The sequence below is a fragment of the Gymnogyps californianus genome, chromosome 4 (assembly GCF_018139145.2).
Source record: "Gymnogyps californianus isolate 813 chromosome 4, ASM1813914v2, whole genome shotgun sequence".
Classification (NCBI taxonomy): Eukaryota; Metazoa; Chordata; class Aves; order Accipitriformes; family Cathartidae; genus Gymnogyps; species Gymnogyps californianus.
In genome coordinates, this window is record NC_059474.1 from 42,950,887 (window position 1) to 42,968,473 (window position 17,587).

Sequence of the window (17,587 nt, forward strand, 5' to 3'; positions counted from 1 at the left end):
ACAAAACCAGAACTGCTGTCATGCTGATGGGAACATACCTGATGCATCATTTTACAAGTAATTTTTTTTTTTTTTTTGCCAAAAGAGATGCAAATGCTCAAATTGTCAGGTTAAACCATGTAAATTGACCTTGCAAGGTTAGTAAAACTTGACACAATGCTATTGATACCTCTGATCAACCTAGTTAGCTGAATCCACTTTCTGAGCACATTTGTTTATATTTTACTGTATTTAAAAGCAAATCTATCACCAATAAAGGACCACAAACTAGACTCTCAGTGCCAACAGCACAATTCTTACCATATGTGTGTCCAATCTGAGCTGTGCTACTACTATTGGAAAGTCTTCCTTACTATTTCCCATCTCCCTTATTCATATTCCTCTGAGTCAACATTCACTTCCTAAACAAGCTTTGCACGTAGGACTGCCTTCCCAAAGTGCTTCCTAACACTGCTATAAATTAGATGGTCAACTAAACAGGTGATTTTTAAAAGAGGCTTTGCTTACTATATTGCAGTTTCCCATACAAAGGAGTGTATATAGAATGCTAAATACACTAAGAGAAAAAGGCAGGACAACTCCCATTGCATAAAGTAGATAACACATAACTGTAAAAAAAAAGTTCCTACTGTAATTTTAGTTATTTAAACTGTTTTTCTGTTATTAACTAAAACCTGAAAAGGCCACACAGCCTTGTCATACCAACATGGCTTCGTAAAATATTATTGCAAGTCTTGCTTTTATCAGCAGCTTCATAAGGAGTGAGGGTTCATCTGAGAAACTGCTGTTGTGTATCTTTTCTCCTCCTTAGGAAGCTAATCTTTCCAAAAAACATACTGGTGCCTAAATGTCTCATTAAACTGGAAATGCCTGCTGCTTCTCCTCACAGCAGTTATTAGTATCAAAATATTTTCTACTGTGACTGAGGTACAGAGCTGACTACAAATAAGTAGTAAAATTTTTACTTTTTGTCTAAATGCACCTTAAACCCATCTTGTCAAAATAACTTTATTAAAAAAGTTGCACTCCTGGTGTAACAGGACATACAATTTAATTTTTTTCCACTGTATAGCTGTGAAATTTAAGTACTGTGCGATTCAAACTATAGATTTTGCCATGAAATCCAATAGCTGGTGTGGAACTGTATTTCAGAATCTATTTGCATTATTTTTATTATTATTTTGCCTATATTTATGGTTGCAAAGATGATTTCTAACAGACAAAACCAAGGACAAAAAAGCATAGCAAACTCTGTGTTTGAAAGCCAGCAGCACAGATTTTGGGGAAAAAGTTTAATAATCCTTCATTCCCATCCTGAATTACCTAATATCAGTGTTGACAGAAGTAACTATTCAACGCTATCATTTTAGTGTAACATCCAAATTGTGCATTTATACCACTACTGTTATTTCCCACAATTAATCATGCATCTAAACCCCTTTCTAACTGTTAAAATCCAATTGTTTTTCCTGAGTGAAATTCTTTCTTAGTGAACAGTTCAATAGCACCCTGAAAAAATAACATTTCAGATATAAAATAAATTGAATAAATCTTTGAAACTGCCTCAGATTCTAGTCTGGTACAGCAGTATGCCACAGAAATTCAGTCTCCACATGGAAATTACATCCAAATTGCTTCTGGTCCTTTGTTAACATAACTTTTTAATGCATCTAGCTCCTTCTCTTCTTTCCATCGCATGTGGATAATGGTTACAAGTCTAACTGTAATTATGATTTTACAGCTGCATTCGTTTGCATAAGCCTCTGAATCACAAGTCACAAAGTAGAGAGGAACCTTCACTGAGAAGAGCAAGGAAAAAAAGTTACGTTCTGCCTTGTCTCAGCTTTCTTCTCCAGTGCATGCCAGCCTAACTCAAGTTATACTGCAGAGGAAAAGATTTGTTCTGTGGCACATATATAATCTTCGAGACAAGCAAGGAATCAGGATGTATGTGCAACTTTCCACTTGTTTGGTACTGCAGTTGCATACCAGTCAGGTTTTGAGGCAAAGCTGCAATCCTACCCCAATTGTTGATCAACAGCATTTAGACACAATAACGAGTCTACTGATAATAAGCAGTACAGTATACGTACAAAAGCCTGAAAGAAAAAAAAAAACAAAACAAAACAACCAAACCACTGCCTTATCAGCTTCCTGGTGATCCTTGTTCATGGCAGTAAGAGCAGCAGGAATCACCATGCCCCACAGGCAGCAGCTAAGTTGCTTTGCTTACTTTACAGGAAAGCAGTTCCTGTGGGGGAGATGTGTGTTTGCACATGGCTACAGCTCCAGGAACAGACCTGGAGAGCCCAGAGGATCCTTAATAATGATTTAAATGACAAAGTTGTCTTGGGTTTTTTTGTTGTTTTTTTAAATTTTGAATTTTCTTCTCCTTTCATAGAAATAAAGCTTAAAATGCAAATAAATGTAGCATTAAAGTGACATCCCCTTCTCCAGATCTCCAGATACTGGCTGACATTCTAACCAGCCATATACTTTAAAGCTTCAGAGAAATGTCTGTAGTACAGTCCCGTCAATGACAGCAGCATGACTCTTTGCCTACTGGCAAAGTAATAAATATATTCTTACAACTTCATAAAAATATTTCCACCAAATTGCAGATGCTGAAGTTCTGAGAAAATGAAACAAAACCAAATGAAGTGTAAGCTCTACCATTCTGTAATCTAGTGAATTATAATACACAAAGTGTGATCCTGTGGTGACAACCCCATAAGGAAGAGCCAGATGCACATGAACACACGAATGGTAAAAAACGTTATAATGCTTAGAAGGGCAGAGCCCTAGATATAAGTGAAATACAGTAAGTGAATACAAAACAATACAACAGATTGGAGTGGTCACGTTACAGAATAATGTCTGTAATTTTGACCTATGGAAGACTACCATTTAAAATAGAATGGATTTCTCTTACCCATCAACCAACATATGGAAAATAACTTCAAATAATAGACTGCAACACCTTCTAAAATATCAACACATGAGAAACACAACACGGTATTGTTCTATCAGTTACAGAATGACAGAACGGTTGAGGTCGGATGTGACCACTCCAGATTGTCTACCTCTGCTCAAGCAGGGTCTGCTACAGCAAGCTGCCCAGGATTGCATCCAGTCAGGTTTTGAGTATCTCCAAGGATGGAGACTCCACAAGTTCTCTGGACAACGTATTCCAGTGTTCAACCACCCTCACAGTAAAGAAGTGTTTTCTTATGCATGCAGTTACATGGAACAGCAATGTACACTGAAAAGTTAAAGCCAGTTTAAACACAAATCCTGCTGAGTGAACATTCTACAATGTTTCTGTTAAGACAGGTTTGATAATGACGTAGTTGCAAAAAACTATGAAGGGAGCCTGACAAGACAGAAAATGATGAAGGCATGACAGTTATATGTCATTCAGGAAACAGCCACAGCTTGGAGAGAAGCTGAAGAGAACTCCAAAACAGATCTACAAAATGACCAGGAAAAATAAAAATTATGCTGGTTTGTAAGAGAAGAAATTCTCATCACAGTCACGTGAACAAAGCCTGCTTTCTAGTCATGACATGCAGTACTGGAAATTTCAGGAAAGAAATCATCATCGGCTCCCTTTCAAAGTCTGCAGTAATTATTTATGTGATAAATGAGGAGAGGGGATTAAAAAAAAACCTACAAGTTGTTCAAGAGGTACAGTCTTTTCTTGTTCCATGTAACAGGACTACGGAACCTGAGTGGTCATGTTTGAACTCAGCTGAACTCAGCTCTTGGAAATTTTAGAATCATCCTTATTGCTGAATCAGGCCCATACAAACAGTTACTGTTCCCTATTAAATTTAGCATATGTTTCTATTCAGCTGAACAAAGGGCTAGTCTGAATTTAATTAAACTTAATATTGTTTTCTACAAGACTTGCTTATTAATCAACAGTAAAAAGACCTTTTTTTAAAAGAACTACACATGAAAAAAATTCTATAAACAAAGGTGCTAGCTTTGAGAGATGGAAAATGAGAAAGGCAATAATTAAATAATCACAGCAGATGATACAGCCACTGCATTCACACTTACCTTGATACCAAAGGTGAAGACTGTCATGATTATTTTAAATATGAGTGCTAAACACAATTGCCATATAGCTGAATAGACTCCAGTGCCTGCTGGACGGTCAGGAATATCATCTACTATTTTGCTTGCATTCATATCATTTCTGTAGTCACAGAGAGAGGAGGATTCTAACGGCCCACAGTCTGTGAAGAGCTCTTTAATAAGCTCACTGGTGTTCAGCCTTGTATATGGATTAGGAAATGCAATGACAGCTGTTATTGCTGCAACAATAATAACCTCCAGGACAGGATACTTCCCAAATTTTGTAGATTTGCGTCGACGACACCATGCAATGTTTGCTCGGATGAAAAACGCTCCCCAGAGCCCACCAAATACTCCCAGAAGAATAAAAGGAAGCAGTTCAAAAAGGTACCAAGGAGTGTGATATTCCACATAAAAAAGAACTAGGCGGCTATTACCAAAAGGATTGATGGACCTTAAAACAAATGCAGCTACTAAAGCAGCAAAAAACGATCTCCATAAAGTTTTCAGTGGGAAATAGTAACTGACCTGCAAAAGGCAATACATGAGAATTATTAGTGGTTCAATTAAAAATACTGGTAAGACCATTTTATGCACGTGTTACAGTACTGCTGCTCACATAGTATATGCTAAAAAAAAGTACTCTTACATGATCAGTATTATTCCCATCACTTGGAGCACTGGCGCTCCAGCACATACTAAATTTTTAAAAAGCTCTACAACAATTCATACTTATATCAGTTTTAAAGTCAATACTAAAGCAGTATTGAAACCACTGCTGTTTTAAGACTGTTAGGAAATAATGCATAGTAATTTATGTTTAAAAGCTTCTCTGTTTGTAAGTATCTCTTTCTAGCATTCATAAGAACCAGACTGTGTACCAGCTGCTCTCTCAAATTTCCTGCTAATACTGTTTCATCTCCCTTCAACCTACATTGAAATGTTTCTGGCAAATGTGTTATTTTTATGAAGTATGATTAAAACATTAAAAAAAATATATCCTCAGAACAGAACATGCAATTTCATACTTAAGCCCCACATAGCCTGATTTGAATTTCAAGAGAGTTTTATTCCGAGCTTTTTTGGAATTTTTTTGGCAACAAAGGAATTCCTCAAAATTCCCTAATGATATAGCAAAATTATACAGGAAAGAATATTTTGCTTCCTTTTTTCAATTCAGAGATTTTTAGGTTTTTAGTTTTCTTTAAAAATGCTAATGAACTAAATAAACATTCCTATGTATTTTGAAAACAACTAATGAAAACTAATCTAATACGAAACTTATCTTGGAGAAGAGAGTTTGGTTGCCTTGGAGGTCAGTTTTATAGCATATCTGCCTTTTTAATAATTAACATATTCAATTGTGTTTAGTGTCTGAAACTTTAAGAAAAGTAATGTTTTAAAACTTGCTTCACAAAACTGTCAAATAGGTTTCTAAAGCCTCTTTCAAAATGAAAAAAAAAGCCCATTTTTTTTTCTTAGAATACACTCCTAGAGTGAAAAACTGCTGTAACTCTATCTGTATGTAAACTGTAATTATTAACTGACTCAGCCCTTCTCCAAAAAAATATAACTGAGAACAAAGCAAAGCTGACATTCATCAAAAAAAAAGAAAAAATATCTTTAGGAGTTTGCTGGTAATAGGACTCTTGACTTTGAAATGTGGGTCCAAAAATAATTGCCTTCTTAGGAAAGACTCCGCAGCTTGAAGGAGTCTGAGATTATTCATGCTAAAAGAGATTTTTTTAAACATCTATCCTTCAGTGCTATCTCTTGACATACCTCCTCCAGACTGAAAAGGACTCCACCAATTGGGGCACCAAAGGCTACAGATACTCCTGCTGCTGAGGCAGCTGACAACACCTGGAAAAGAACAATGGTGAGGGTTTTTTTTCGCAGTCTGTGATATGCTTTAAACATGAAGAACAGAATCTCATTACAGTTATTAGTTTCTTCTATATTTCTATCAAGGACACACAGACTTGCTAACAGAAAAGCATCAAGTAAGTGTAGCAGAATGCTCATAAGATGTGGCCACAGCAGCCACCGACCAGGTACTAGCCATGACGAAGCCAAGGACGCTGCTCAAAGCCTCCCCAGTGAAGCACCCAAAGGAGTCTACGCTTCCGTATGAAACTGCTGCTATCTCATTTTCAAGAAATTGTAGTAAGCTTTCCCTGTGCTAGAGCAGGCAATTCCACTGTGTCATAAGTCAAGCAAGCGGGGCAGAAGACCAGCTTGGCTGAACAGAAAACTCCTTGTGGAGCTCAAGAGGAAAAAGAAATTGTATGATCTCTGGAAGCAAGGTCAGGCTTCGCAGGAAGATTACAAAGCTGTGGTTTGTATATGCAGGAAGAAGACACAAAAGGCCAAAGCTCAATTAGAGTTGAAACTGGCCAGTGTTGTGTCAGATAACAAGAAGGGCTTTTTTAAATACGTTAATAGCAAGAGGAGATCTAAAGAAAACATTGGACCAATACTTGTTGAAGATGGTCACCTAACAGGTATGAAGAAAAAGCAGAGGCATTCAATGCATTTTTTGCCTCAGTCTTTAATAATAATAATAGACCTTGGGCTGCCCGGTCCCCTGAGTTGGAGAACCACAAGTGAGGGAACAGTGACTTTCCATTTGTGGACACTGAAATTGTAAGGGACCAGCTGTATCAGCTGAATGTTCCCAGGTCCATGGGGCCTGATGGGATTCATCCCACAGTACTGAAGGAGCTAGTGGATTTTATGGCAAGACCCCTCTCGATCATCTACCAAAGGTCTTGGGAGTCTGGGGAGGTCCCTGCTGACTGGAAGCTAGTCAGTGTTATTCCAATCTACAAAAAGGGTGTGAGGGAAGACCCAGGGAACTACAGATCTGTTAGCCTAACCTCAGTTCCTGGAAAAATTATGGAGATTATGCTGGGTGATATTGGAAGGCATTTAAAGAATAATGCAATTATCGGGCACAGTCAACATGGGTTCAAAAAAGGAAAGTCCTGTTTAACTACTTTGATATCCTTCTATGATAAGGTCACCTGCCTAGTGGATGAAGGGAAGGCGGTGGATGTAGTTTTTCTGGATTTTAGTAAGGCTTTTGATACTGTCCCTCACAGCATCCTTCTGGACAAGCTGTCCAACTGTGGGACAAGTGGGTTCACGGTGTGCTGCGTGAAGAACTGGCTGAATGGCTCAAAGGGTTGTAGTGAATGGGGCTACATCTGGCTGGCAACCGGTCACCAGCAGTGTTCCTTAGGGTTCAATTCTAGGGCCAGTTCTGTTCAATATATTTATCAAGGATCTGGAGGCAGTAGTTGAATGCACCATTAGCAAGTTTGCTGATGATACCAAACCAGGCGGTGCTGTTGACTCTCTTGAGGGACAAGAGGCCTTGCAGAGGGATCTAGATAGACTGGAGCACTGAACAATGATTAATGGGATGAAATTTAACAAGTCCAAATGCAGGATTCTGCACCTAGGACAGAGTAATGCCGGCCACAGGTATAAATGGGGAGAGGAGTGGCTGGAGAGCAGCCCTGCAGAAAGGGATCTGGGGGTGCTGGTCGACAGCAGGCTCAGTATGAGTCAGCAGTGTGCCCTGGCAGCCAAGAGGGCAAACCGCATCCTGGGGTGCATCAAACACAGTATAACCAGCCGGTCAAAAGAGGTGATTATCTGTCCTGGTTTCGGCTAGGACAGAGTTAATTTTCTTCCTAGTAGCTGGTATAGTGCTGTGTTTTGGATTTAGTAGGAAAAGAATGTTGATAACACACTGATGGTTTTAGTTGTTGCTAAGTAGTGTTTATACTAAGTCAAGCATTTTTCAGCTTCTCATGCCCAGCCAGCAAGAAGGCTGGAGGGGCACAAGAAGCTGGGAGGGGACACAGCCAGGACAGCTGACCCAAACTGGCCAAAGGGCTATTCCATACCATATGACGTCATGCCCAGTATATAAACTAGGGGAGCTGGCTGGGAGAGGGGATTGCGGCTCGGGAACTAACTGGGCATCGGTCAACGAGTGGTGAGCAATTGCATTGTGCACCACTTGCTTTGTATAGTTTAATTCTTTTAGTATTATTATTGTCATATTATTATTATCATTAGCATTGTTTTTCATTCCTTTCTGTCCTATTAAACTGTCTTTATCTCAACTCACGAGGTTTTTTTTCCTGATTCTCTCCCCCATCCCAGGGGTGGGGGGGCAGCGAGCGAGCGGCTGCGTGGTGCTTAGCTGCCGGCTGGCGTTAAACCACGACATTATCCCACTGTATTCACCACTAGTGCGGCCTCTCCTTGAATACTGTGTGCAGTTCTGGGCCCCACAATTTAAGAAGGATGGGAAAGTCCTTGAATACATCCAAAGGAGGGCAACAGAGCTGGTGAAAGGGCTGGAAGGCATGTCCTATGAGGAGTGGCTAAGGACTTTGGGTTTATCTAGTTTGGAGAAAAAGAGTCTGAGGGGCAACCTCACTGCTCTCTACAGCCTCCTGAGGAGGGGATGTGGGGAGAGAGATGCTGATCTCTTCTCCTTGGTATCCAGTGATACAGGATGCGTGGGAATGGTTCAAAGCTGTACCAGGGGAGGTTTAGACTGGACATTAGGAAGCATTTGTTTACCGAGAGGGTGGTGAAACACTGGAACAGGCTTCCTAGAGAGGTGGTCGATGCCCCAAGCCTATCAGTGTTTTAAGAGGCATTTGGACAATACCCTTAACAACATGCTTTAACTTCTGATCAGCCCCGAACTGGTCAGGCAGTTGGACTACATGATTGTTGTAGGTCCCTTCCTACTGAAATATTCTATTCTATTCTATTCCATTCCATTCCAGATATGTGTGGTGGAGAAGTCCATCAATCACTAATATTATTCAAGGGACATAAATCAATGACAGACTACATAGCTTTTTTTTATCATTCCTGGAGATTTGCCTGAGTAGTTGTCGTGGTTTAACCCCAGCCAGCAACTAAGCACCACGCAGCCACTTGCTCACTCCTCCCCGCTCCCAGTGGGATGGGGAGGAGAATCGAAAAAGAAGTAGTAGAACTCATGGGTTGAGATAAGAACAGTTTAATAACTAAAGTAAAATATAATAACAACAATAATAATAAAATATAATAATAATAGTAATGAAAAGGAATATAACAACAACAACAAAAAAAAGAGAAATAAAACCCAAGAAAAGACAAGTGATGCACAATGCCATTGCTCACCACCCACTGACTGATGCCCAAGCAGCGATCTGCCCCTCCCAGCCAACTCCCCCCAGTTTACATACTGAGCATGATGCTTTATGGTATGGAATATCCCTTTGGCTAGTTTGGGTCAGCTGTCCTGGCTATGCTCCCGCCTAGCTTCTTGCTCTGCCCGTGAGCAGGTGCACATGGGAAACTGAAAAGTCCTTAACTTCGGATAAGTGCTACTTAGCAACAACTAAAACATCAGGGTGTTATCAACATTATTCTCACACTAAATCCAAAACACAGCACTGTACCAGCTACTAAGAAGAAAATTAACTCTATCCCAGCTGAAACCAGTACAGTAGTCTTCAAGCAAAAACTTGCAAAAAGATCTGAGGTGAACTGAGATTAAGCAGGAGATTAAGAGGAACTGAAGCAGCAGCTGGTCCTACAGCATCATGGATGAATTATGTTCAATATATGAGGATGATTAAAGTGCGTGCTAATTATAAAAATATTGGACAAATTCCTTGCAAGAACACTGACCCCCCAAGTAGTAGCCCTTACACACCTGTAGAAGATTAAACAGAGAAACTCAAAGAATTATTACATTATTCTTTGCAGCTAAACCACAGGTAAGTTAAATGATTTAAGAATACACAGCTTTGAAATAGGAAGTGAACCCAAATTTCCCATGTTCTGCAGTCTCCCTCTAGAAGTACGGAAGTTGAGCCTGAGAACTGAAGCACAGCTGGGACGACACCCTTTTTATTTTAAGATACGAAAATTTTATTGAATTAATAAGAACGTTAAAACTTGCTACTCTCTATGACTATACTTGCTTTCATTAGCATGGTGCTCTCTATTGGGTTTACGTGACAAGGTTTTGGTAGCGGGGGGGCTGCAGAGGTAGCTTCTATGAGAAGACAGCAGAGGCTGCCCCCATGTCCAACAGAGCCAATTCCAGCCGGCTCCAGAACACACCCGCCCACTGCCCAAAGCTGAGCCTGTCAGCGATGCTGGTGGTGCCTCCGTGGTAAGATACTTAAGAAAGGGTAAAAAACACTGCACAGCAGCTGTGAGAGAGAGGAGTGAGAAAAATGTGAGCGAAACAGCCCTGCAGACACGAAGGTCAGTGAGGAAGGAGGGGGAGGAGGTGCTCCAGGCGCCGGAGCAGAGATTCCCCTGCAGCCCGTGGTGAAGACCATGGTGACACAGGTTGTCCCCCTGCAGCCCACGGAGGACCATGGCAAAGCAGATCTCCACCCTGCAGCCTGTGGAGGACCCCAAGCCAGAGCAGGTAGATGTGCCCTGAAGGAAGCTGCAGCCCATGGAGAGCCCACACCAGAGCAGGCTCCTGGCAGAAGCCATGGCCTGTGGAGAGCAGCCCACGCAGGAGCAGGTTTTCTGGCAGGAACTGCAGCCTGTAGGGGATCCAAGCTGGGGCAGTCCGTTCCTGAAGGACTGCACCCTGTGGAAAGGACCCATGCTGAAGGAATTTGTGAAGGACAGTCTCCCATGGGTAGGGCCCCACGCTGGAGCAGGGGAAGGCATGAGGAAGAAGGAGCGGCAGAGACAAAGTGTTACAAACTGACTGCAGCCCCCATTCCCCGTCCCCTTGTGCCACTTTGGAATAGAAGAGTCAGGAGTGAAGTTGCGCCTGCGAAGAAGGGAGAGTGGGGGCAAGGTGGTTTTAGTTTTGTTTCTATTTCTCACTATCCTACTCTGTTATTAATTGGCAATAAACTTCCTCAAGTCTAGCCTGTTTTGCCTGTGATGGTAATTGGTGAGTGATTGCCCTGTCCTTATGAACCTTTCATCTTATTTCCTCCTGCTGTCTTGCTGAGGAGGAGCGGTGAGAGAGCAGCTTGGTGGGCACCAAGGCTAACCCACCACATTCTCACTAACAACAACAAACTGAAATAGAGCAGAAACACTGTTGTCACCAACCCGTTTCCAGGGCATACTTTGTTCACGGGTTCAAAAGTCCTCTGCTGTCCTCACAACTGAAGACACTCATCAATGACCAAAACGTAGAGCCAAGAACAGAAAGAATTTAAGTAAAATCAAATGATCTCTGAGGTGGGAGAAACGCAAACTTACTCTGACAGGAAACAATTTACCTTGGAGAATGTGAGGGATAATACATTGTTCTTAACGCAATAAATAACTATTGATAATCCAAGCCTAAACACTGCCCGAGAGAACAAATGTTGTCTTTTAAACAAATCAGTGCAAATACATGGATATTCAATACATTCTAGAAATGCTTTTACAAGAACTTACCTCTCTTTTTTTAGCTTCATTTGTGCTGTACTTTGGAAAGAGGTAGGAAAAAATATTCCCACAGCAGCAGGCAACATGTACCAAGGGACCCTCTTTTCCTAAACTCAAACCTGATGCAACAGCCAAGACTAAAGTAATTGTTTTTATCATCAAAGTCCACTTCCCCAAGTAACCTCTGATGATGAAGCCACTCAAAATAGTTTTTATCTGGAAGAAAGAAAAAATAATATCTGTTATTGCATTCTGCTTTCTTCAGAAAATAATTAATTTTATCATTTTAGCTGCATAACTTCAAAAATAGCCTTTTCAAATGACTGATTTTAATCACACTTTAAAACATGTACTGTTCAGATTGCCACACTGAGTCCATTTGGTTGCCAGAGGCTTTCCATTTGCAACTTACTCTAAAACACTGGACAATAACATACAACAACATTATCAATTACATTTAGTAGAAAATTAACCTGCAGTAGCTTCTAAGACTGCATTCTTTGGTTTATGATGTAAATTATCAAGTGAAAGTCAGAAAACTCCCGAAGGGAAAATAAACCTGCAAAAACTATACGTAAGGTCATCCATTGTAGCAATATCACATTTGCACTAATTTTACCCCTCTCCGTTTTCTCCTAATGTTTTACCATCTCTACATAAAAATTTAACAGTAGATTCCTTGACATAAAGATGGAGAAGATCAGCCTTTTTCCACTAGAAAAGATGTGCCACTTGCCTAAGGTATTACTTTGCCTAACAGTGTCATATTATTAGCCTGGAAAATATGCCCATATATAGGAAATAATATAGTTATCACAGGAAAGGACAACATGTCTATAAATAGGGTGTACACAAAACACTGGGCAGCTGTGTCTAGAAAGTAAACGTTAGCTAGATTTGGAAACCAATTTAGGATGAAATCTCTTCTGGAATAATGGCACAGAACTACTCCAGGCTTATTCAGAGACAGGATTTGTCTTTCAACTTCTACAACACACATACATAAAGAAATATTTACAGAATGACTGGAGAAGTGAGACTGACCAGACTTTGACTTTGGGTTTTTCTCTCCCATTCTGTGTATAGTAGCAGACAGCAATTGTAAAAACAATGAGTTTTTGAGGATATTACACATTTTACTTTGTGACTGATGGTTTGTGCTAGTTAAGGCAATTAAAGCCAGTGCAACAAAAGATCAATTGCTGTATTGAAGGACCCATATTCTGTCAATGAACCACTGCTCTCCTATCACCGTAAAAAGGGTGGGCATTGGGGGGAGGTCTGGAAATCACTCTTCAGAAGTCTACGCTCTTAAGCTAAATGCTTCCTTAAAAAGTAGTCCAGCCAGAAGCATGCAGCAAAATCTGCAAACTCAGGAGGTCCTCTGAAATTTGGGGTACTTTTCTCAGCAACAATTAGCACAATTACAGTATTTCAATTTGAATACTTGTATTAATGTATTTCTTCAAAGTCACAGGGCACTCCCTCTTGCCTTCCCCCTGACCCTGTAAGGCAGCAGGAATTTTCACATTAATATGAAACATCTATAATGTATATATTAGTTAGACCTCACCTCAGGTATCCCCGAGCCACAGGCATAGGGAGCAAATACCTTCACCAGAGAAACTGCTAAGAAGGCAAAGCTCAAAGCCCAGAAAATGTACATTATGTAGTTCATTATGTATGAACCTGGACCCTAAAAACAAAAACGAAAAAAAGTCAGAATATAAATTTGATGTAGGAGCAAAATCACTACTTAAAATAACCCAGAAGTACTCTTGCTGCAGGTACACTTATACACACATTTTGAGGGACAGTAATTATTACCAAGCCAAGACAGAGAGAGGTTTTTTTGAAAAGCATAAAGTCATGACACCTGCACATCAGCAAAGACTGGTTTATACAAGGTAGAAAGTGTTCCAACACTTCATCTTAAAAAGAAAAAATAAACATAGCACAGGTATTTTTTTTAATAGCTATTAGTTGCTAAAATCTACTGAATACTGAGTAAACCTTCTTTATTTAAAAAATTTTGTGGTAGAAAAAATAAAACCAATCTATTCTTAGTTATCGGAGAACACCATAAATTTCATCTTTATTTTTTTATGTATAGCTATGATCAAGAATAGAAATTCTCGTGTTATTAACAGTTCTATACCCTCATAACTTCCTTACACCTGCAACACTCCAAGCCCCCCTGCAGTGCATGAAATGCACATTTATTACACTATAACCTATTAATCAATTCAAATGCTGAAAAATTGAGCAGACAGTACAACCCAAATCTGTGTTTAGTACCCTAACCTTAAGACCATTATTTTCTTTCCATGTTCAGTCAAGCTGTTGAGCAAGACCATCAAAGAATGGGTATATACTTACTTCTGCTTGCCCAATTATTAGTTCTGCCCATGTTTTCCACTGCGGACATTTATCCCTCTCTTCAAACGTGGTCTCATTTGAACCCCAACAACACTGTTCATGGTTAAACCACAAAGCACTAAGGCAAATGCCTTCCTTTAAGTCAGTCATCCAGTCAGCAGCAATGTCAATTAATCCTGCCAACGCCCCTGTTGTAGAAACAGTTTTGTATTAATATTCTGGCAAATAGCAATAACACAGCTAAAATGAGAAATGTGCTGGTATTAATTGAAGTAAATTGAAATTACAGAAAACCTAAAGAAACAGACATTTAAAATATTACTGATTTCCAGGAATATATCCTATTTGCAATATGGTAAGATTAGTATTTGCTGAAGAATCTAGTACCTTGTATATTTCCCAAGTTAAATGCATTTTTTTTTTCCTATGCCACAGTTCTCCAACGGTCCACTGAAACTGAGTTAAGAATCAAAAGAGGACTGATACATTTTTGTGATGAAAAAGACAACAGACCTTCTGACAAAACTACCTTGCCCTGCCTGAGAGAATTCATGAATATTCTACTATGTTTTGTACAGAACAGCATATTTGGAGAAAATAATTCTTACCTTGCCCACAACACTTTTAGAACAACATAAATAAAACACCAAATAAACCCTGATGACATTCATGTGATCCATATACAAAATTATTTAATTCTGTAACATGGTGAGCATGTAAAATTCCTACTGCAGCTAACAAACAGTATAGATACTAAGCAGCTCACAAACTCAAAGCTTAAGAGGGATTCTGTGTTCTAACTACGTGCAGAAAACTTGTTGAAGAGTCCTCAGAAAATAGGCATTACTTAGGAAATTGCTTCAAAAGATTTAAAAAAATATTTTTAAAACCCCTTTATTTTACAAAAGCAAAATACTTTTTCATGGCAGCAGTATACTGAAAAACTACTTCTAAAGTCAATATTTTTGTAAACATGTACAACTGTTAGTTAGTTATAATTTACTATTTTCAAGGTATTAATCACTACTAGAAATAGGTGTCTAGAGACAGCCACAATTTACTTGTGTAAGTTGGTAGTAGAGAATTACCTCGCATTTACTAATTTATATTTCCTAATCTTGACAGAGCCTCAGTTTGAGATCCTGGGCCAACCAAAGTCAAAGGCAGTATTTCAGTAGAACAAAATTTCAACCAAATTAATTAAAATACATAACCATAAGATCTCCCCATGACTGAAATCAAAGTTGTACCATTTAAGATTCACTAGACACATACAACACAAAGCAACTGAAACTGAAAAACCTAGGAATGTTTGTAGCCAGAATTTGCTCACTTTGTTGCTCAGAAACATAGTAAAGCAATTTTAATATACATAGCAGCTTGGGGGGTGGAAACACAACACTGCACATTCCCACCCAAATTATCACAAGCAATTTCCAGCAATTACACACTCCCAGTTTGTACATTCAGAGGTATATAAACATGCTACAAACTTTGCATATATATTAATTTTATGTGATTTGTGAAAGTGATTATGTGTATATCTAAGTAGTAATTATACAGTTACCATGCCTTTTTAACAGGCATAGCCATACTCTGCAACTAATCCAATTTTCCTAGTATTTAATAGAAGATCTCTGTTTGAAATACTTTTTTGGAAAAACTGGGCACAAAGTTTGTGACTTCTCACTCCTGCACATTTTGATCACTCCAAACTATGCTGATAGAAAACAGCACCGCACAACAGTGGGGCCACAACTATCAGATGGTTTTAGCTGTAAAACTCATGCTAAAATACATTAAAAAGAAAAGATGGAGTTGAAGTAGAGGCCAACAAACTCTACCCGGTAAAGCTAATATTTTCGTGTAACAACCTCTAGAAAGGTATGACATAAACATATAGCTAGACTTTGCTCATGTATAAACACATGCTTTACAAGGAAGTGTGTTTACCAAAACTACACAATATACCAGAGCTACTTTTTGGTCCATATGGAATAAGCTAATGGGGTCAATAAGTTCCTACCAAAAAAAAAAAAACCAACCCAACCAGAACAAATTCATAGTAGAAAAACCATCTAGCACAATCAATTAATACACTTTCACAAGAAATCCTACAGCAAAAAAGCAAAATTTAACAGAAAGGGAAAACACCAACCTCGATCACAGGATTAAAGAACACTGATAATTTAGTAGGCGGAAGTTCAATAACTCTGAGAAACTCTCACTAAATTCAGTGAGGATTTTGTTTTCCACTTGATTAGTAAACCCTCCCCTCAAAATGCTAAAGCCTGTAAATCAAGATAGTCAACCTTTTCCTTCCCTCGTGGAATTGCGGTAGTAGTCTGAACCAGCTCTTATCCAGGTTGGTGGATAACACACAAATGAAAAGCACAGTAACTATACTTGCTGACAAATGTAAGAAAGAAATCCTCTGGTTTTTAATTTACCTGATGCCAAACCAGTCAGTGTGACTACTAGCCATCCTGACCATGCATCGTACAAACTTTTTGTCATCTCCCATGCTGATTCTTTCTTCTTGCTGTTAATCTGCAAAGAGAAATCGTTATGTATACTTGTATGTGTTTCTGTAATATGAATAGGAGAAAAAAAAGTAAGTATGACATACAAACTGCATGATGCAAGCTGCAGGCAAATATACCCTCTCTTTAAACTACAAGCATTCTCCTTGTATTTAGTGCTTTACATAGATAAATCAGCTTGGTTATTCAGACATCAAACAACTGACAGAGGAAAGTAAATTTGCTTAATTTAAAGAACTAAAACCCAGGAAATGCATTATTAGGATAAGTGAATACTTTCTATGATACACATCTAAAACATGTAACTGTAAAATTATTTCTCTCCTAAATCTTAAATTATTTTTGTCGAACCTCAAATAAACTGTTACTGTACTACTAATAAGCTATTCCATACAATTCAAATTCCTGAACTTCCATTTCAAATACAAACATCTTTCTTTTATCTTTAGACTAAAAACCACACAAAAATAAAACCAAAAACTGGATAACTACCCTATAATACTTCTAGACAACTATTACTAATGACATCTAAAGTTACTGTACTGAAAAAATAGTAATTCTTATTTTAGCCTTATTTACTTTGAGCACTTAGCTGAAATTTATGCATAACTTGTTTTATGATTAAACCTTCATTATGTAATTGGATCCTATTCTCATGATTTTTTCATACTGTAAAAGGAGGGAGAAAGTATGTGCAACAAACAGCAAAAAAACCCCTAAACCAAGAAAGCACAATACTATACAAGGAAATCTAGAAAAATATACCACCCCTAAAGCAAATAAATATATTTTATAGTTTCCTCTACATTTGTGAGATTCTTAAACTTTTTTTTTTTAATAAAAAAAGTTGTTTCTACAGCAGCACGTCTTTCAAAACCACCATGAACTAGTACTCATTCCTCCTCCTTTCTACATCTTTGATTACACGGCCAGACAGGCTCCTATCATTCAGGGCATATTTATAAATTTCACAGCAGTTGTGTGACTATAAACTGTGAACTGTCTTGTCTGACTTTTCTGGTCTCAGACATTAAAATGAGTAACAGCTGTGAGACTTCACCCTAGATAACCTATTTCCAGGTGTCATCTGCCTTGCCAGGATCTGGTCAGGCCCAGCATTCTATCCAATGGCATATCCA

The 17,587-nt window shown here is 38.8% G+C and overlaps 1 protein-coding gene across 4 annotated transcripts in view; it reads right to left on the reverse strand.

Annotated features, from left to right (window-relative positions):
* The window catches only part of CLCN3 (chloride voltage-gated channel 3), a 72,894-nt gene that overhangs the window by 10,847 nt on the left and 44,460 nt on the right, over window positions 1-17,587 (reverse strand). For all 4 annotated transcript variants that reach the window (XM_050896010.1, XM_050896011.1, XM_050896012.1 and 1 more), the window contains 6 exons: window positions 16,356-16,455; window positions 13,906-14,093; window positions 13,100-13,222; window positions 11,536-11,742; window positions 5,866-5,946; window positions 4,066-4,611 (listed from right to left, as the gene is read on the reverse strand). In XM_050896010.1, coding sequence (XP_050751967.1) covers window positions 4,066-4,611; window positions 5,866-5,946; window positions 11,536-11,742; window positions 13,100-13,222; window positions 13,906-14,093; window positions 16,356-16,455 — 1,245 coding nt within the window. The remainder of the gene's footprint in view (window positions 1-4,065; window positions 4,612-5,865; window positions 5,947-11,535; window positions 11,743-13,099; window positions 13,223-13,905; window positions 14,094-16,355; window positions 16,456-17,587) is intronic.